At 35.8% G+C, this 19968-nt stretch overlaps 1 protein-coding gene across 1 annotated transcript in view; it reads left to right on the top strand.

Moving 5' to 3' along the window:
- The window catches only part of LOC134847869 (uncharacterized), a 68746-nt gene that overhangs the window by 7009 nt on the left and 41769 nt on the right, over nt 1–19968 (top strand). Inside the window, exons 3-8 of the mRNA XM_063865122.1 lie at nt 1364–1509; nt 3428–3547; nt 5956–6889; nt 10672–10872; nt 11821–11955; nt 18880–19928. Of these exons, the coding sequence (XP_063721192.1) occupies nt 1364–1509; nt 3428–3547; nt 5956–6889; nt 10672–10872; nt 11821–11955; nt 18880–19928 (2585 nt within the window). The remainder of the gene's footprint in view (nt 1–1363; nt 1510–3427; nt 3548–5955; nt 6890–10671; nt 10873–11820; nt 11956–18879; nt 19929–19968) is intronic.

Genomic DNA, 19968 nt, shown 5'->3' with positions numbered 1-19968 from the left:
TAATTATCTGTTTTCCATCATGTCTGTATCATATAATTTCGGAATTTTTTTTATTTATTTTTTTAATTTTTACCGCCAAATTTTTTGCGTGTTTTACTAAATGTTAATCAACAATTTTCATTGTCAGCCTAAGGGCTGTGACCACCTCATTAATTAGTATGGTTTACACGTGCAAGCGAAAGAATGTCAGTGGTCGGCGGCGGTGGTTGCGAGAAATGTATCCATCGGCATAGTTTTTTTATTGGCTTCTTCGTTTGAATAAATGCGTCTACCATCTCCTCGGGTTTCCACAAAAGTGATGCCTGATAAGAGACTAAAAGCGACCTTAATTTTTGCTAGCTCCGTTTATGGAAGCTGGCATCAGAACTGACGCGGGTTATTAGTCTCAGGAAAGTCCCGACCATCGATTGGGCGCTGTCATTGCGATCAATTTCTTCGAGGGAGTTTGCGCCATCTTCACAACTTTCCTTTTTATTTAAAATCCAGTAGGCATTATAAAAATGAATGATATTCGAAAAAAAAATTCGAAGAAGAAAATAATCGAAGTGCAATAGTTACAGCCTACCTAGGAGCATCACCCGGCTAAATTTTGTTTAATTGGCGATAACTGTAAAAGAACGAAATGATTTTCAGATATTTAAGTCTTGATTTTTTTCAGGAAAAAACATTCAAATTTATTCACGCTCAAATTTGATTTTTGCATATTCAGGCCATGATTTTGCAATTTCAATCTCAGGGGTCTTTGGAGTCTTCTGATGTTTAAAAAATTGAGAGAATCCGGGATTCGGTAAATTTAATTTCGCCTGACATTCTGAAAACGCTTAGCGGAATACCAGGTACTATGCAGAAATGCATATCATATTCAACCCAATGCTTTAAACAGCTCCGGATTCGTAGTTTTATCTGAGGAAAAGACCAACTCTTATGCAGTTTCAGAGCTAGCTTTTGGCGGTTGGAGTGTTCGATTTTATCAAGATCAGTTCGAATTCAGTTGGTAATTAGAAGTAAAGTTACGCTCTACAATTAAGAAAGTTTTTCTGTTCAAATAAGTTTTTCTGATGATTTTTGAATTAGCAGCTGTGTTCAGCTGTCCTATGCTATTTAGACAGCAGCGGAAAACAGGCTAGATGTTATGTTGGACTTAATGTGCTCTCACAATGATTTTTTTGCAGAAGAATAGCTTAATTCCAATTTTATTTGTGTAATGACCTCACTTGGAAACAATTTCTCATGATTATTATTATTATGATTATAATAATTATTATTTTAATGGTTATTTTATCATTATTGTTATTATGATTATTGTTGGTATTATTTTTAATATTAACTGGTTAGAATTGTTATCTGTTCTATTTTTGCTTAGAGCCTCTAGAGACACTGAAGTTTTCACCCAAGAAAGGATCCAACTGCAACTTCTTTCTAGATCGTTTACAGATGAATTCGAGTGACTTCCAAGAAGACAGTCTGCTGGACATGATGTTCACTAGCCCTAAGAGGATCATTATGCGGGTGAGTGTTATTCAAAGTTCGCCTTTTCTTTAACCAAGTATAAAAACTGGTTCAAATAATTTTGGTGTCAAATGACTGAACTGAAGGAAATAAAAATGAATGAATCAAATGACTGAACTGAAGGAAATAAAAATGAATGAATCGAATATGGCTAAAGATAACTCAATCTTTAAATGTCAAAATTGCCATATTAAATTGTTGAGAAGATATTTTTCAGGGCATACGTTTTTTGTATAATCTTTTTCTTTGACTTGCTCATTTTGTTTTTGCGTTGAAAAATCAACTGACTCGATTTTGAAATTTGTTTTTGAAGTCTCTTCAGTTTTAAAAGGGATACAATGCATTATTTTTTGTTTTGAAGTAGATATAAGTTGAAAAAAAAATTAGTATGGGACATTCGTCACTGAGCTACTTGCTGTCATTACACTTGCGACTAGCTAGTGTATTAGTACTACGTATCTTCTTTTTTCTAACCTAATTCGCAAACAAAAGTGTTCATTGAAAGTGTTGACTTACATGGAAATTTCACTGTAGCATTGCAAATTGCATAGCATCTGTGCTCTGCTTTTTTGTGGCTAGTGTTTGGAAGTAATTAAGCGTCCTTAGCTGAGTGGTTAGTGCGTGAGACTCATAATTTTTAGGTCGCAATAGCTAGTAGGTTCAAATCAAAGATGTAGCCAAATTTTTACTAATTCGAGGCTTATTTCTGCTTTTTTCTTATTGCACTTTATAGAGCTGCTTTTTCCGTGTTCTGGCTAGTGTGTGCTTTGCCTCTGTGTATCTTGTGTTTTTGGGTGTAGTATAATTAGATAATGTGATCCAATGAGAGACGTTTAACATGAGAAATTTTGTTCAGGGTCAATGTTTTTTCCCGGGAGATTCTTAAATTTGATCGCGCTTAACTTTAAATTTTTCGATGTTTGGTTTTTTGTTTCTTTTTAAGTTCAATTCATATTTATTTGAAAAAAGGACGGCAAATTACGCTCTCAAGTTTAGAAGAAAACGTAATTGTTCCGACCATTGAAAACGGTGAGGGACTTAGAATTCGCCTGTTTTAGTTTTTTCTTTTTGTTTTCCACGCAAAATCAGCTACATGAAATAATTATCGGACCGGTTAGAGTGATATATCATATTAAAGCCTTTTCAGTCGTGATTCGATTGACATCAAAAATATTTTGAAAATTTTTTCCCAGTGTCGAAAAAAGCCGGTTTGAAATTTTTGATTTTTTGTCTTAATTCGAGCGAAGAAAGCAAGCGAGCAAGCTTAGCACAGCTGCATTATCCCTAATTCAAGACCATTAAACTTAATTGTAAATAAGTAAAACTAGTTTTTGGAGTTTTTTTGCTTCATTTTGGGAATCAAAAACTTCAAAAAAAATGACGTGCAAAAAGTTTTGAAACAATTTTTTTTTAATTTTTCAGTTTTCCTAATCAATTTTCTACAAACATTGAGGTAGAATTTGCCTATATTACTATAGTTGTCTAATTTGACTAAATTATATTATTACGTCACATCCTTCTATTACACCAAGCAGAAAAAACTAGATTAATTTGGAAAAAAAATTTCTGAACCGTAGATTTTTAACGATTATGGTCGGAACATTCTCTGCTACTCGCACAGTAACCGGATATCCTTGTTGACTTTTTGTTTTAATCTATTTTTCGTGGAGTTCCGTGGATTTTTTAGATATCCTAAAATCATATTTCCTAATTTTTGGAATAAAAAAGTTACCTATTGATCCAATTTTCTGTAATTGGGCTACTTTTATGATAAAAGCGGTGATCACAAAAACTTCTTGAGTTTAAAAGAGCTCTATTGTATTTTTGGAGAAGTTTCAAGACAAGGCATTCATATATTTCGATTTTACGTGACTTCAACACACTTTTCTTTGCTATTGTTTGTTGGCTATGTTTTCAGATCAACAGATCGAACAAAGAGCAGGAGATGATCACTGCTTATCCCTCTCTCAATCAGCTGACTCAGTGTTTGAAGCCCATCAAAAAGAATTTCGCGTCCAGAGTCAAAATGACTGCCAAGGTAAATCCATTTTATACGAAATTCTAAATTTTTTTGCAACATCACAGAACAGTCGGCGATGTCTTCATTTTAGACATAAGAAAGAAAATGACAAGCCTCACAAGCAGTTTTTTTTAGCCAAAGCAGAGTATAACTGTTCGCAAGTCTGGTTGACTTGACTGCGCTGTGGTTTTCAGGAAAACATGAAAATTGTTAGCTGAGTTTTAGATGGTAGAATGGCTCTCAGACTATTGTTTATGCGTGCAATTTTTTGAATAAGCCTTCGGCACTTTCTCCGTTCTACATCGGGCCTTTCATTCGTGGGGAGAGAGATGTCATCCATTTAGCCTTAGCCAGTCCCACCTTGAGGAGGCGGATGATACTGGGAATCCTCCAACCATGACTGAAGCGGGATTCGAACCCTCGACTTTTGTGTTAAAGGCCTAGCGTCTTACCAACTCAGCCTCTACTGTTTTATCGCAAGCGTTATCAATTCGTAATCATAGTTTTTTCGGGCTAACGAACTAGTTTAACAAATTCCTTTGAAAGGTCAGGGCCAGTTGTAGGCTTATCTGTTTTTGGCCTACTAATTTTTCAGAGCTTATCGATCTTTTGAATTGCTTCTGTATTTGATTTTTTTATGTTGGTTGTAAACAACTATTAACACTTGCGATCAGCTTAGTTTCTTATTACGAAACTTCTTTTGTTTCTAACCTAACTCGCAAATAAAAGTTTTCATTAAAAGTGTTCACTCATTTGGAAATTTCACAGTAGCATTGGAAATTGCATAGCATCTGTTCTCTGCTTTATTTGAGGCTAGTATTTAGTGCCTATTAAGCTTTCGTGGCTATGTGGTTAGTGTGTGAGAATTTCAATCTGTTGGTCGCCGGCTCGAATCTCAGAGGCAGCTGAATTTTACTAATTCGAGGCTCATTTCTAAATTTTATTATTGCACTTAATATAGCTGCTTTTTGTCGTGTTCTCGCAAGTGTTTGCGAAGCGAAGATTCTCCTCACTGTAGTTTTTTTCTGTATCTCTAAATACTTAGTTTTTACACAAGCATAACTTGTGTTATACTATGAACTTTCTTTTTTTCCAGCCTCAGTCGCAAATATTGTTGCGACAAAGTGTGTTCATTTTGATCCAGCTATTAAGTACAGCCAATACTAAGGATAATAACACAGACTATTATATCACAAATAGCCCTTTAGCTTCCAGGTATCATGTTTCTGTAGCGTAGAAGTAGGGTAGGGGACCAGCAGCAAAATAAGTGGGTTTCTACCTGGGCAGGGTCAGATGTTATAATGAACTTATTCGTATACTAGTTAAAATGCGTCCGCTCTATAAATTGAGGCTTGTTAGTTGGTAAATTTCTTTTGAATTGACTGGTGCTGCTAATGCGTCATAATTGGCTTGCGTCACTTAGCAATTATGTAGACTCATAATTGGCGTGCGTCACTTGAAGTTTTGTAGACTCAAAATTTTACTCGTTTAGTTTTTCCCAGTAGCTTTTTTGGTCATACTTTCGCTTGTGTATGCGAAGTGCAACTTCGCCTCTGTGTAAACTATTCTTTTTAAGAGTCGATGAACGTAGTTCAGACTCTTATATTGTTCGCGATGACTTTTTTCCATTTTTTTAAGGAAAGGTTCTTCTGGCTCAAGTCTTCAGTTTGATTTTCGATTTCTTTATCCTTGCGATAAGCAAGGTTATTGCAACCGGGTACTTGACTTGTGTTTCCGTAATAGCGTTGTTGGAAGGTATTAACTGTATACGCACGTTGGGTGAACGTTAAGAGCTGCAAAAATTTGTTTCTGTCGGCTTTTTTCCTAATGTTTTTTTTTCCTATTTTTTGTTGGTATTTAGCTTTGCGAAGCAAATTGTGTTAGTACGAACTGTCTTTTTTCTAACCTGAGTCGTAAATATTTGTGCTTTGACATTTGATTTGTAAAAAGTTAACACAGCTGAAGCATTTTTAATTCATCAAATGAACCGAAAAAAGTTATTTGTTTCAAACAGGAAAACAATGACAAAAAGCTCGATTTCAAAAATTATCTAATTCAAAGTATATCGCAACATAATTTGGCTGTAGGCTGTATTTTGTCTTTTTGTATTTGGTGCTACTTTTGCTCATTTAATTGACAATTTATTAGCATTTGTAGCTTCGTTATTGAGGCTAGTTTCTACTTATTCTTTTTCACTTGCTAGAGCTGCTTTTTGATCGTGTTGTCGCAAATGTTTGTTGAAATTCGTTTTTGGCTTGATAGGTGTTGACCTAAAATAATTCGGCCTAGAAAACTCATTTTGAGTCGTTCTACAAGAGAAAAAGTTTTTTGCGTGCATGTGTGTTTTGAGGCCGATGGGATCGTAATTAGTGCGAAACTCCGCTTCGCCTTTGTTTGAAATGTTTCAAATGGGGACTGTTGTTTAGGAGGCTATTGCATTAATCAGAGCCAGCGTAGAAAAAAATAATGGAATCACGACAGGAGACGAGGCTAAACATGAAACGAAATCAGTTGAAAGTGTCGAGAAAGTAACAACAGAGGAAAGCAAAAACTCGGCTGGAAAATCAATGCAGCAATCAAATGAAGCTGCAAAAAGGGGAACCACGATGGAGGGAAAATCAGAGTCGAATGAGGATTATAAAACTGTCGAGGTTAAGAAAGAGACTTCTTCAATTTCAAGCAGAGAGGAACCAGTCAATGTTCAAAGTCAAGATCGACCAACGATCGGGACAAATTACAAGACAGATGCTTCTACTAATGCAGGATTCAATGAAGAGATCTCAACTACTGCAGATCGTAAGGATGAAGTTGAAAAAGTTGCAGCTTCCAAGGAAAATGATCCGATTATCGCAGCTCCTAAAATAGATTTATCTAAAACTGAATTTCAAAATGAAGCTGCAATTGGCAGAGATTTGAACTCGGATAAGTTGAGCCCAGAAACCAAAGAGAAGCCACCGTCCACAGTTGAACCGAAATCAGAAACTAAAGAATTTGCGACGTCCGAAAAAGAAATGGGAGGTGATGAATTGGCCCTTAACACTGAAACAGAGTTAGATCGGAAAACAGATAAAGAATCCAATGCAGAATCAGAGCAACAAATATATGCAAGTGGGAGCAATCAGACATTAAGTTCAGCGACCGAAACAGGCGAGATCTCTCGTGATCAAGTTGTAGCAACTGATGCGGCCATAGAAATTGAAACTGGACTTAAAACAGAAGAAAAAGAAAGTGACAAATCAATTGAGGAATCTGCTGGACATTCAGCAAGTGGTTCCGAGGGCTCAGAAAGAAATGATACCAAGGAGGCTACTGATTCAGCGATAATGGCGCTAGTTAATGGCACTAAATCAATTACCCAAGGTAAGGAGTACTTTTTCGTACTGAGTATATTTGGATCAATTTTAACTTAAGAGCTCCAAGACTTTTGACGCATAAAAAGCCAATAAATACAATTATGAGTATTTCAGATTTTTTTCTACGAAAAAGAAGCTCTGCGGTTTAATTATGGTTGCCTGCAATTAAGTTAATCTGTAGCGACTTTTGTGATTTACGTACTAATCGATTTCTTAATTTATATGTTAACACAAAGGGGTTAGTGTGCTAGCGTTGTTGTATCTTTGATTGTATGCTTTTTGAACTAAAAAGGGTAGTTTCACTTCAAGACCAAGTGCCTTCTGCCACTCGCGTAGCGCAGTTGGGGGATCAAAAAGTTCTGCCTGAAAGACCAACTGAGGGTGAAGAATCGACTGCAAGTGGCATTCTAGAGTCTCTGGATGCTGATTTGGCAAAAATAGACGAAGAGATTCTGCTTAGAATCCATTCGGCTAAAGAAATAACTGAAGTGCAATCTACTGAAAATATTGCAGAACCATTGGTCGAAGTTACATTTGAATCACAGGAAAAAGAAGTTACCTCTGAATCACTGTTATTGACAAAAGAAGCCAATGTCGAAGCACTGTTAGAAGCAGGCTTACCTAAAAAATCAGATATTACAATAAAATCTGAAGATGAAGGCCAAAATTTAACTGATTCGAAAAATTTGATAAATAAATCTCAGAACAGTTATTCGCTTGAGAACTTAACCGACAAACCAACCTCATTCAATATTCGTGACCGTATTGCAGATAGAATTTCTCAGTTGCAAAATAGTTCCCGAGTTGACTTATGGGGTGAGCTTCAGTTCGAAGGAAAATGTTTCGACAACTCAACTATGCTTGAATTGAAGTTACTGGAAGTGTACATTGCTCGTGCATTAGCGGAAACTAAATCCGAAATTCAAACGAGCTATTCTAGCCTAGCAGGTGTACTCTTCGTAGAACAGAATAAGCTCGATAATAAAGTTGAGGCATCAGAAAAAATGAACGAACAAATTTCGTCTAAAACTGAAATACGAGAAATGGATATCAATGTAATGAATGCTTCTAAGTTGGTTCATTCTAACGAAACAAGAGATGATGAAAATGAAACTTCGACAACCCCGATTCGAAAGCATAGCAATGCAAAAATGAGTCCCCTTCGTAACGTCTGTGATAACCAGATGTTTCTTCAGAATCATTTACGATTAACATGTCCAGTTGATGCTTCTAATTTTATCATCCAAGACTCTATCGATGACCAAATTGAAACGAATATCAACAAAAGTATGTCAGTTGGAAATCTAAATAAAGAGTTCCCATTTACAATTCGAACTGAAGATGAAAAGAAGGCCAAACGGGTTGTTTTATGGCCATATTGTGGCATTTTTGATAATGTAACAAGTTCAATATCGGCATCCAGAGATTCTAGCATGCCAGTACTTGCTAGTTTTAAGTTCGGAGAAGGCGAAGATTCACATATCACTGAAATGCAGGACAAAATTAATCTGAGCGAATCTGAATCGACGGTAGAATTGATACAATTTCATGAAATGTGCCATCTACTAGATCTTAACGCAATCGATGTTTGTTCGTCATTTGATGACAATTTCACTGACGCGATCAATTACGGTAATACTGAAATTGAATCTTGTGAAAATGCCCAGGAAGTTTCTCATGATTCACTTGAAACAAAATTTGAAATCTTTAGTAACACGTGTTTTGTCCATCAATTAGAGTGTGCTTTTAACGACAATAACTCGGTTAATTTTCACTTAGAAGTTCATTTGATACCATCTGATGATGGCGCGAAAGACGCCAAAGGTGATCGAAATAATGGTGACAAGTTATTTGACCGAAGTTTTTCACCGTTTCGTTCAGCTGTTGGCCTGGAATTAACATGTCTCGCAGGAGATAATATGACATTTACAGAGGTATCGTCGCCTGAAAACATTTTCTTAATAGATGGATGCAATTTCTCACAGATAGCTGGAAGTTATGCAGTTTTTGACCAATTTGAGCTGTTGAATAATCGAGATATATTTGAGACCGATAGATTTTGCTTCACGAACAGTAGCGGCTTTGAACAGTACCAATTGGTAACATTTCTATCGAGAAGTAGTTATAAGGAATTGAATGAAAAAACTAGCCTGAATCTGTCATTGTCGACGTGTTTCAATGAATCACTTGATTCGAATACTGTTCAAGTTCAAAATCTAGACGCTTTTGTTGAATTTGGTGACCTGTGTTTTGTGAACTCATCCGATTTTCAAATCTTCCGATACACAAAGTTCTCAGCTAATCGCGAATACCAAGAAAATGAGGCGAAGACTGAAAATGAATCTGAAGAGAGGAAACGGGAAATTGATGCTACCAATTCAATGGAAAAAGGCATTTTAGATGTTGGCGAAAAGTGTTTTGAAAACGCAACATCATTGGAAATTTACAAGTTCAGAAGGTTCAGCATATCCACTGCAAATCCCTCCGATGTTTTTAGCTGGATCAAAGCTATAAACCAGAGTCATGATTCGAAACCTGTAACGGATGAGTATTCTTCTGACCATAAATGTTTCGAAAACTCGACCATGCTCGAATACTTTTATTTGGAAAAATTCTTCAAAACTACCATAGATTTACTCGGAAGCAAGTCTGAAGTCAATCTAACTGTTAGTTCGGCAGATTTACTGGTTAATGAAACAGAAATGTTTGATCAATTTTCTATTGACGACAAATGTTTCGAAAATTCAACGATGCTCGAGAAAAGTTACCTCGAACTGTTTCTGCAATCTAATCACTTACGTGCAGATGAAAAATCTAGCACTAATGTAAGTATCAAAACCGAATATTTCGAGATCGTTGAAAGAGCTCAATTTTCAGTCGACAGAAAATGTTTCGAAAACTCGAGCATGCTTGAAAAGTATTACTCGGTGAAATTTTTTCGTCATTCAAAAATACCTCAGTCGGAAACTCTTCTTACGAGAGTAAATTTGTCTGTCGTGAACGAATCATTCTCTACTGATCAGTTGGTAAATGTGAAAGATATGTCTATATTATCTAATGAAGATGAAAAGAAACTAATTCAGAACAAAACAGTGCCAACGACGAACGAAATGAATTCAAATAATACTGTTAAGATTAACAAAATAATCTCAGAAACATCATCGCTAGCAAATGAAGATCAGTTTAAGGACAAGACACAAGATCTAGGAATGAAGCAAAAGAAAATTGAAAGCAAAGATGAGGCTACAGTTATCGATCAGAAGACTAATGAAAACTTAGAAGGCACTGAAAAAACAAGTAAACATACTGAGCAGCGAAGTTCATTAGACCTAAGATCCTCTGCACCAATTCCAGACAAATCCATGAAATCCGAAGCTCTTGATACTATAGAAAATGCCAAAATAGGGCAAGCCAAAAATGATAGTCGTGAACAATTGAAAGAAACTAGTGTAACTAAGAGTGTTCACAGCAACGTTTCTACGGAGATAAATTTGAAGGAAAATCAAACTCATGCTAAAGTTACGGCAGACATAATTCATTCTAACTTCAGCTTTGAAAAGAAATTAGGAAGCTTCGATACAGAAATGAGACTTAGTTTCGCAAATTTAACAGTTGAGGATATCTTGAATTACTCCTGTAACGAATCTAAATTTGGCTTCGGATTTGACACTGAAATTGAACCTGATTCTGAAATGCACGAGTTAAGTTCAAAGTTGGAAATAAAAGAAGCATCGTCCGAACCAACTGAAATGGATAACGATTCTGAGTTAACGCTGCAGTTTCTTTCAGATCTGTTTAAACAACTCCACTCTTCGAATATCTCGACATCAGACTTCGTGTTTAACTCGGGTCAGTTCTACCTGAAAGCGGCATCAATCGCCAAAATACTGGCAGTCGCAGCTTCGTCTGACCAAGTAAAACCCCATATTGTCCAAACGCACTCATCCAATTCAGTAGACTCTGGAATGCCATTGCACGCCCGTTTGAAAGGTAACAAAAAAGGGTCGAGATCAAACTTCACGTGGGAAAGGGTAATTGTTACCTTGGAGAGGTCACGTCATACTGAGAAAGGCTGGGGGTCACTTGGGTGGGAACGGTCAAATGTCACGTGGTAAAGGTTAATTGGAACACGGTAAAGGTCAACTGCATCTAGAAAATGGCAGACTCATAAAGGTCAAATCTCAGTTGGAATTGTGAAATGTCACGTGTAAAGCATCAAATGTCACGTAAGAAAAGGAAATGACATGTATAATATCTTCACATTTTCCTTAATACCCTAATTTTGAATCGAACCATCTCTAAAGGGTCACAATACACTCACAGCTGCACTCGAGTTCCACTGAAAGTCATCTCTAAAAAAGTAATCAATGTAACATAAATTCAACAGTTTGTTATCAATAAAGGTGGTGGGTTCTAAGAGTCACATGGTTATGGTTTTTTTCTGCTGTTGAAATGCAATTGAGTCCCTTCTGTAATTCCTGGTGATGTTGGGTTTTCTCTTTTATGTCTAGAGTGGTTGGAAGCCATCGGTGAATGGTTCTGTGCCCTGTTACCCTATTTTTGTCAACCAAACTCCACCACTGGTACGTTTTTCGTGTAGTGTAGTGTAAAAGTGCTTGTGGTTCCTACTCCCTCAAATCACGCATGTATGTGCATGACGCTTAGCGTTATCAATATTAACGTGAAGGTGAATTAACTCGCCTTTGAATGTTTTTCGAACCCAATACTGTTTCAGTTCAGTTGCTTGGCTAATATTCATGAGTTGCGGTTATTTAACTCAAAGATCCTAAAACTTCAGCTGCTGCAAAAATCTTTAGAATACTGAATTATTGTGAAATCTTAACTGGCAAGAATGTGTCTGTATATCTCAGTGAGAAAAGCATGTTAACTCAGAAAAAAGTTGTTCAGTTAGTTTCTCAAGCGAGGTCTGAATTTTAGATGGCATTTCTGATGAGAAAGTAGTTGAAGAAGTGAAGCCTATTCAGACAGAAGAAGCTGTGGAATCATATAATGCAGCTCCTCAAACACCACAGGGAGAAGTAACGTCGAACGAAGCCTCAGTTACTAATGAAGGTAAGGTTGATAGCTTGTAATATTTTAGCGCTCAAGACGTGTTGACATGTGACTTGTTTTGAAAATTTCGGGTACTCCAGAAAACTTCCAAACGGTTTGAATGGTGCATACGGCTGAAAGAACGGTAGAAACAAAGAATTTATTGTTCCGACCATTGAAAATGGGCAGGAACTTTGTATTCGGGTGTGTTTTAGTTTTTTCTTTTTGTTTTCCATGCAAAATCAGCTACCACAAATAATCATCGGACTGGGTTGAGTGATATATCATATTAAAGCCCTTTCAGTCGTGATTCGAACCACACTAAATTTCAAAAAGTTTCTCCAGTGTCGAGAAAAACCGGTTTGAAGTTTTCGATTTTTTGTCTTAATTCGAACGAACAAAGCAAGCGAGCAGGCTTTTTTGTTTTCCACGCAAAATCAGCTTCTACAAATAATCATCGGACTGGGTTGAGTGATATATTTGAAATTTTTTGATCTCGTTCGAATCACGACTGCAAGGGCTTTAATATGATATATCACTCAAACCGGTCCGATGATTATTTGTGGTAGCTGATTTTGCGTGGAAAACAAAAAGAAAAAACTAAAACAGGCGAATTCTAAGTCGCTCTCCGTTTTCAATGGTGGTCAGAACAATTACGTTGTCTTCTAAACTTGAGAGCGTAATTTGCCGTCCTTTTTTCAAATAAATATGAATTGAATTTGAAAAGAAACAAAAAACCAAACATCGAAAAATTTAAAGTTAAGCGCGATCAAATTTAAGAATCTCCCGGGAAAAAACAATGACCCTGAACAAGATTTCTCATGTTAAACGTCTCTCATTGGATCACATTAACTACATATACTACACCCAAAAAACACAAGATACACAGAGGCAAAGCACACACTAGCCAGAACACGGAAAAAGTAGCTCTATAAAGAGCAATAAGAAAAAGCAGAAATAAGCCTCGAATTAGTAAAAATTTGGCTACATCTTTGATTTGAACCTACTAGCTATTGCGACCTAAAATTTATGAGTCTCACGCACTAACGACTCAGCCAAGAACGCTTGATTCATTCCAAACACTAGCCACAAAAAAGCAGAGCACAGATGCTATGCAATTTGCAATGCTACAGTGAAATTTCCATAAGTCAACACTTTCAATGAACACTTTTGTTTGCGAATTAGGTTAGAAAAAAGAAGATACGTAGTACTAATACACTAGCTAGTCGCAAGTGTAATGACAGCAAGTAGCTCAGTGACGAATGTCCCATACTAATTTTTTTTCAACTTATATCTACTTCAAAACAAAAAATAATGCATTGTATCCCTTTTAAAACTGAAGAGACTTCAAAAACAAATTTCAAAATCGAGTCAGTTGATTTTTCAACGCAAAAACAAAATGAGCAAGTCAAAGAAAAAGATTATACAAAAAACGTATGCCCTGAAAAAATATCTTCACAACAATTTAATATGGCAATTTTGACATTTAAAGATCGAGTTATCTTAAATCATAATCGATTTATTCATTTTTTTTCCTTCAGTTCAGTCATTTGACATCAAAATTATATGTAGCAGTTTTTATACTTGGTTAAAGAAAAAGCCGAACTTTGAATAACACTCACGCGCATAATGATCCTCTTAGGGCTAGTGAATATCATGTCCAGCAGACTGTCTTCTTGGAAGTCACTCGAATTCATCTGTGAACGATCTAGAAAGAAGTTGCAGTTGGATCCTTTCTTGGGTGAAAACTTCAGTCTCCTAGAGGCTCTAAGCAAAAAAAAAGGAACAGATAACAACTCTAACCAGTTAATTTTAAAAATAATCCCAACAATAATCATAATAACAATAATGATATAATAACCATAAAAATAATAATTATTATAATTATAATAATAATAATCATAATAATCATGAGAAATTGTTTCCAAGTGAGGTCATTACACAAACAAAATTGGAAATAAGCTTTTCTTCTGCAAAAAAAATCACTTGTGAGAGCACATTAATTCCAACATAACATCTAGCCTGTTTTCCGCTGCTGTCTAAATAGCATAGAACAGCTGAACACAGCTGCTAATTCAAAAATCATCAGAAAAACTTATTTGAACAGAAAAACTTTCTTAATTGTAGAGCGTAATTTTACTTCCAATTACCAACTGAATTCGAACTGATCTTGATAAAATCGAACACTCCAACCGCCAAAAGCTAGCTCTGAAACTGCATAAGAGTTGGTCTTTTTCCTCAGATAAAACTACGAATCCGGAGCTGTTTAAAGCATTGGGTTGAATATGATATGCATTTCTGCATAGTACCTGGTATTCCGCTAAGCGTTTTCAGAATGTCAGGCGAAATTAATATACCGAATCCCGGATTCTCTCAATTTTTTAAACATCAGAAGACTCCAAAGACCCCTGAGATTGAAATTGCAAAATCATGGCAAATTAGACAACAAGGATATCCGGTTACTGTGCGAGTAGCAGAGAATAATCCGACCATAATCTATAAAAATCTACGGTTCAGAAATTTTTTTTCCAAATTAATCTAGTTTTTTCTGCTTGGTGTAATAGAAGGATGTGACGTAATAATATAATTTAGTCAAGTTAGACAACTATAGTAATATAGGCAAATTCTACCAAAATGTTTGTAGAAAATTGATTAGGAAAACTGAAAAATTAAAAAAAAAATGTTTCAAAACTTTTTGCACGTCATTTTTTTTTGAAGTTTTTGATTCCCAAAATGAAGCAAAAAAACTCCAAAAACTAGTTTTACTTATTTACAATTAGGTTTAATGGTCTTGAATTAGGGATAATGCAGCTGTGCTAAGCTTGCTCGCTTGCTTTCTTTGCTCGAATTAAGACAAAAAATCAAAAATTTCAAACCGGCTTTTTTCGACACTGGGAAAAATTTTTCAAAATATTTTTGATGTCAATCGAATCACGACTGAAAAGGCTTTAATATGATATATCACTCAAACCGGTCCGATAATTATTTCATGTAGCTGATTTTGCGTGGAAAACAAAAAGAAAAAACTAAAACAGGCGAATTCTAAGTCCCTCACCGTTTTCAATGGTCGGAACAATTACGTTTTCTTCTAAACTTGAGAGCGTAATTTGCCGTCCTTTTTTCAAATAAATATGAATTGAACTTAAAAAGAAACAAAAAACCAAACATCGAAAAATTTAAAGTTAAGCGCGATCAATTTTAAGAATCTCCCGGGAAAAAACATTGACCCTGAACAAAATTTCTCATGTTAAACGTCTCTCATTGGATCACATTACCTAATTATACTACACCCAAAAAACACAAGATACACAGAGGCAAAGCACACACTAGCCAGAACACGGAAAAAGCAGCTCTATAAAGTGCAATAAGAAAAAGCAGAAATAAGCCTCGAATTAGTAAAAATTTGGCTACATCTTTGATTTGAACCTACTAGCTATTGCGACCTAAAAATTATGAGTCTCACGCACTAACCACTCAGCCAAGGACGCTTAATTACTTCCAAACACTAGTCACAAAAAGCAGAGTACAGATGCTATGCAATTTGCAATGCTACAGTGAAATTTCCATTTAAGTGAACACTTTTATTTGCGAATTAGGTTAGAAAAAAGAAGATTCGTAGTACTAATACACTAGCTAGTCGCAAGTGTAATGACAGCAAATAGCTCAGTGACGAATGTCCCATACTAATTTTTTTCAACTTATATCTACTTCAAAACAAAAAATAATGCATTGTATCCCTTTTAAATTTGAAGAGACTTCAAAAACAAATTTCAAAATCGAGTCAGTTGATTTTTCAACGCAAAAACGAAATGAGCAAGTCAAAGAAAAAGATTATACAAAAAACGTATGCCCTGAAAAAATATCTTCACAACAATTTAATATGGCAATTTTGACATTTAAAGATCGAGTTATCTTAAATCATATTCGATTTATTCATTTTTATTTCCTTCAGTTCAGTCATTTGACATCAAAATTAAATGAACCAGTTTTTATACTTGGTTAAAGAAAAAGCCGAACTTTGAATAACACTCACCCGCATAATGATCCTCTTAGGGCTAGTGAACATCATGTCCAGCAGACTGTCTTCTTGGAAGTCACTCGAATTCATCTGTGAACGATCTAGAAAGAAGTTGCAGTTGGATCCTTTCTTGGGTGAAAACTTCAGTGTCTCTAGAGGCTCTAAGCAAAAAAAAAAGGAACAGATAACAACTCTAACCAGTTATTTTAAAAATAATCCCAACAATAATCATAATAACAATAATGATATAATAACCATAAAAATAATAATAATTATAATCATAATAATAATAATCATAATAATCATGAGAAATTGTTTCCAAGTGAGGTCATTACACAAACAAAATTGGAAATAAGCTTTTCTTCTGCAAAAAAAATTACTTGTGAGAGCACATTAATTCCAACATAACATCTAGCCTGTTTTCCGCTGCTGTCTAAATAGCATAGAACAGCTGAACACAGCTGCTAATTCAAAAATCATCAGAAAAACTTATTTGAACAGAAAAACTTTCTTAATTGTAGAGCGTAATTTTACTTCCAATTACCAACTGAATTCGAACTGATCTTGATAAAATCGAACACTCCAACCGCCAAAAGCTAGCTCTGAAACTGCATAAGAGTTGGTCTTTTCCTCAGATAAAACTACGAATCCGGAGCTGTTTAAAGCATTGGGTTGAATATGATATGCATTTCTACATAGTACCTGGTGATTCGAACGACATCAAAAAATTGCAAATAAGTTTTCCCGGTGAATGCTTAATTTAAGCTTTGAAAATTTAATTCGACTCAAATGAAGTTAGTTTTTGGCGTTTTCAGCTTCATCTTAGGAATCAAAAACTTTGGAAAAAAAATTAATTTTTTTGTTATTTTTCTTGTTATTTGTCTTCAAAAATTGTTTTCTAATTTGCATATTTTACAATTACAGACGAAAATGCCTAAGTTCTACTTTTTTGCTCAGTAGTTCTACTTTTTTGCTCACGACACTAATTGGCAAATTAATTTTGTTTTAGTTTTTAAAGACTGGTTGGAACATTTTGTGCTACTTGCACAGTAACCGGCTAGCCTTGTTTCTCCTTAATTATAGTACATAGAAAAAGTTACGTAATTATCTTCATCATTACTTTTTATCCTTGCGATAAGCAAGGGTATTACAATCGGATATTAGATTTTTTCAACAGTAAGTAACTTTGCTCACAAGGCTCATCTCCTGGACTCGTTAATCTGCTTCACCTATGTTGGAAAAACTGTAGCAGACATTTTTATAGCATGTTAGCATTTTGAATATCCGTCCTTGTCGGCATAAATTTTTTGATTTAGGTTGTAATTTTACCAACCCATTTAATTTTTTTGTCGTTCCGCTTTTTTTCGTTCCGCTTTTTTTGGATTGATAAGTTTCGGCTTATATTATATCGACTTAATGGCATCTCGTAGCGACGGTTGATGACCGTCGTTTTCCTGCATTGTGTGTATGTGTGTGTTTTGAGGGGAGGGGCTCGAAAACTTTTCGTTGTATTTTTTTGATTTGTTTCGGCTTAGAAGGTTTCTGTCTAGGTATTTTTGACTTAATGCTTTTCAAGTTTTCTTACTTTGCTAATTTCCAATTTCATTGACTTGGCATGTTTTTTGAAACTAGCTTTTTTCATTCAGATAGATCTACTTTTTTCGAAATGTTTGAAACGTTTTACGACTTAGAGGCTTTGTTACGTATCGGTCCGAAGCTCTGCTGTGCATCTGTGTATCTAATTTAGACAGTACAATAAAGGAGAGGATAGGCAAATGCCACATAAAAATCCCCATTTAGAGGCTACCCTCAAATTTAATTCAATTCGAGTAATTAAACTGGTTTAGTATAAAATCAAATATATACACATTTTTGAAATTTGCGAAAACTTCTGGAATATATATATACTTCAGTCCCCAAAACCAAACCGAGAGCTTAGTTAAGTTCCCAACAGAGTTAAGTTCCCAACTTCGTTAAGTTCGTTAAAAAAATGTTCTGAGAAACGGCTGAAACTTCACATCGATTCGCAGACCCACTAAGCTTAATTGACCGCAACTAAAAGAGAGTTAATTTAAGAGGGTGAACCCCAAAAAAATTAATTGTCATTTAAAGCGGCAAAGTTCTGGATTTCTTCAAATGTAGCTATTTTTTTATTTTGTAATAAATTAAAAACTTTGACTGCTCATTCGCCCAAGTTTGTTTAGTCTCAAGTGTTTTTAGCATAAAACATAAAGAAGCTTTGATGCACGATTCAGCTGCGATGTAGATAAATTTTTTTTAAAGATCACTGGTTTGTCGAAGAATGTACTTTTTTTTAAGTGTTTCAATTTTCTCAAGTTGGGTTAATGTTATCAAAAAAGCGCCAATCAAACATTTTTCTAGAAATTCAAAAACTTTAAGGTCATCTATTTTTTTCTTCGAAAGTCAAAAGTTGAAGGTTTTTGAAAAAACAAGTCAGTTTTTTTTCAGTTTACTTGCGTTCATTATTCTTTTCCAATCTTCGATTGGCTCTGTTCTTTGAAAAAACGAACATTTCAAGCTAAAACAGTTTTGTTAAAAAATAAAAGAGCCAAATTACGGTAAAATCCAATTGAATTAGGCCCAGAAGTTTATACATTTTTCTCGACAGGCATATTTTTGGATTTTCTTTTTGGAATGCACATCCCAATCAACCGGGCTTTAGTATGATCTCTGACCAATCCTAGCCCCAGAGTTTTCCTAGAGATACCTAGAGTCAGGCGAACAAGACTTACTGCATCAAAGTTTCTTCTAACTCCAATAGTTGGGGCGTGGGCGGAAAAAAGTAGGAAAATGTAGTGCGGCTGCAGTGTTTTATAATCAGCTCACCGTCTCCAACGCAAGTTGCGCATTTCAGCATCAGGTTAATATCAGCATTGAAAGATTGTCATCTGATTTGTTTTCTGTAGAAAATGCATCAAAGGATAATTTGGCGCTTGATGAACCGGGCGTTGCAAAAATTGACGATGGGCAGTTGCAAGCTCAAACAACGCTGACGACAAACCTTCAAAATCATATAGAGCCAACACCTGAAGATGTTCATGAAACACTGCACAAAGGAATTGTTGAGGATCATTTGTCGAAGAGCGGAGTTAAACCTGATCCTGTAAAAATTACTGATTTCAGCGAAGAAAAAGAAACAAGTCTTCAGGGCGATGATATCCGTTCTCATGGCCATGGAAATCAATCTGACCATGACGAGCATTCTCACGATCATGATTCCCATTCTCCTGATGGCGATGATGATGAAATCAATTCCCGCAGCCACTCTCAAAGCCATTCTCACGACCATGAAGGCCATTCTCACGACCATGAAGGCCATTCTCAAAGCCATTCTAACAACCATGAAGGCCATTCTCATGGCCACGAAGGCCACTCTCACGACCATGAAGGCCATTCTCACGACCATGAAGGCCATTCTCAAAGCCATTCTAACAACCATGAAGGCCATTCTCATGGCCATGAAGGCCATTCTCAAAGCCATTCTAACAACCATGAAGGCCATTCTCATGGCCACGAAGGCCACTCTCACGACCATGAAGGCCATTCTCACGACCATGAAGGCCATTCTCAAAGCCATTCTAACAACCATGAAGGCCATTCTCACGACCATGAAGGCCATTCTCAAAGCCATTCTAACAACCATGAAGGCCATTCTCATGGCCACGAAGGCCACTCTCACGACCATGAAGGCCATTCTCACGACCATGAAGGCCATTCTCAAAGCCATTCTAACAACCATGAAGGCCATTCTCATGGCCACGAAGGCCACTCTCAAAGCCATTCTCACGAGCATGAAGGCCATTCTCACGACCATGGAATCCATTACCATAAAGTCCCTTCATTTGGTCATGATGATCATTCTCACGGCAATGAAAATCACGAAAGAAATGGTTTCGATGAGTTTTCTTGCTCGCATGAAACGGATGACTCGCTGCTTAAAGAAGGAAGTTGTCAGGTATTATTTGTTTTTTAGTCCTTGAAGCAGATCAATTTTT

The sequence above is a fragment of the Symsagittifera roscoffensis genome, chromosome 6, assembly GCF_963678635.1.
Source record: "Symsagittifera roscoffensis chromosome 6, txSymRosc1.1, whole genome shotgun sequence".
Lineage (NCBI taxonomy): Eukaryota > Metazoa > Xenacoelomorpha > Acoela > Convolutidae > Symsagittifera > Symsagittifera roscoffensis.
This window is presented reverse-complemented; position numbering and strand designations above follow the sequence as displayed.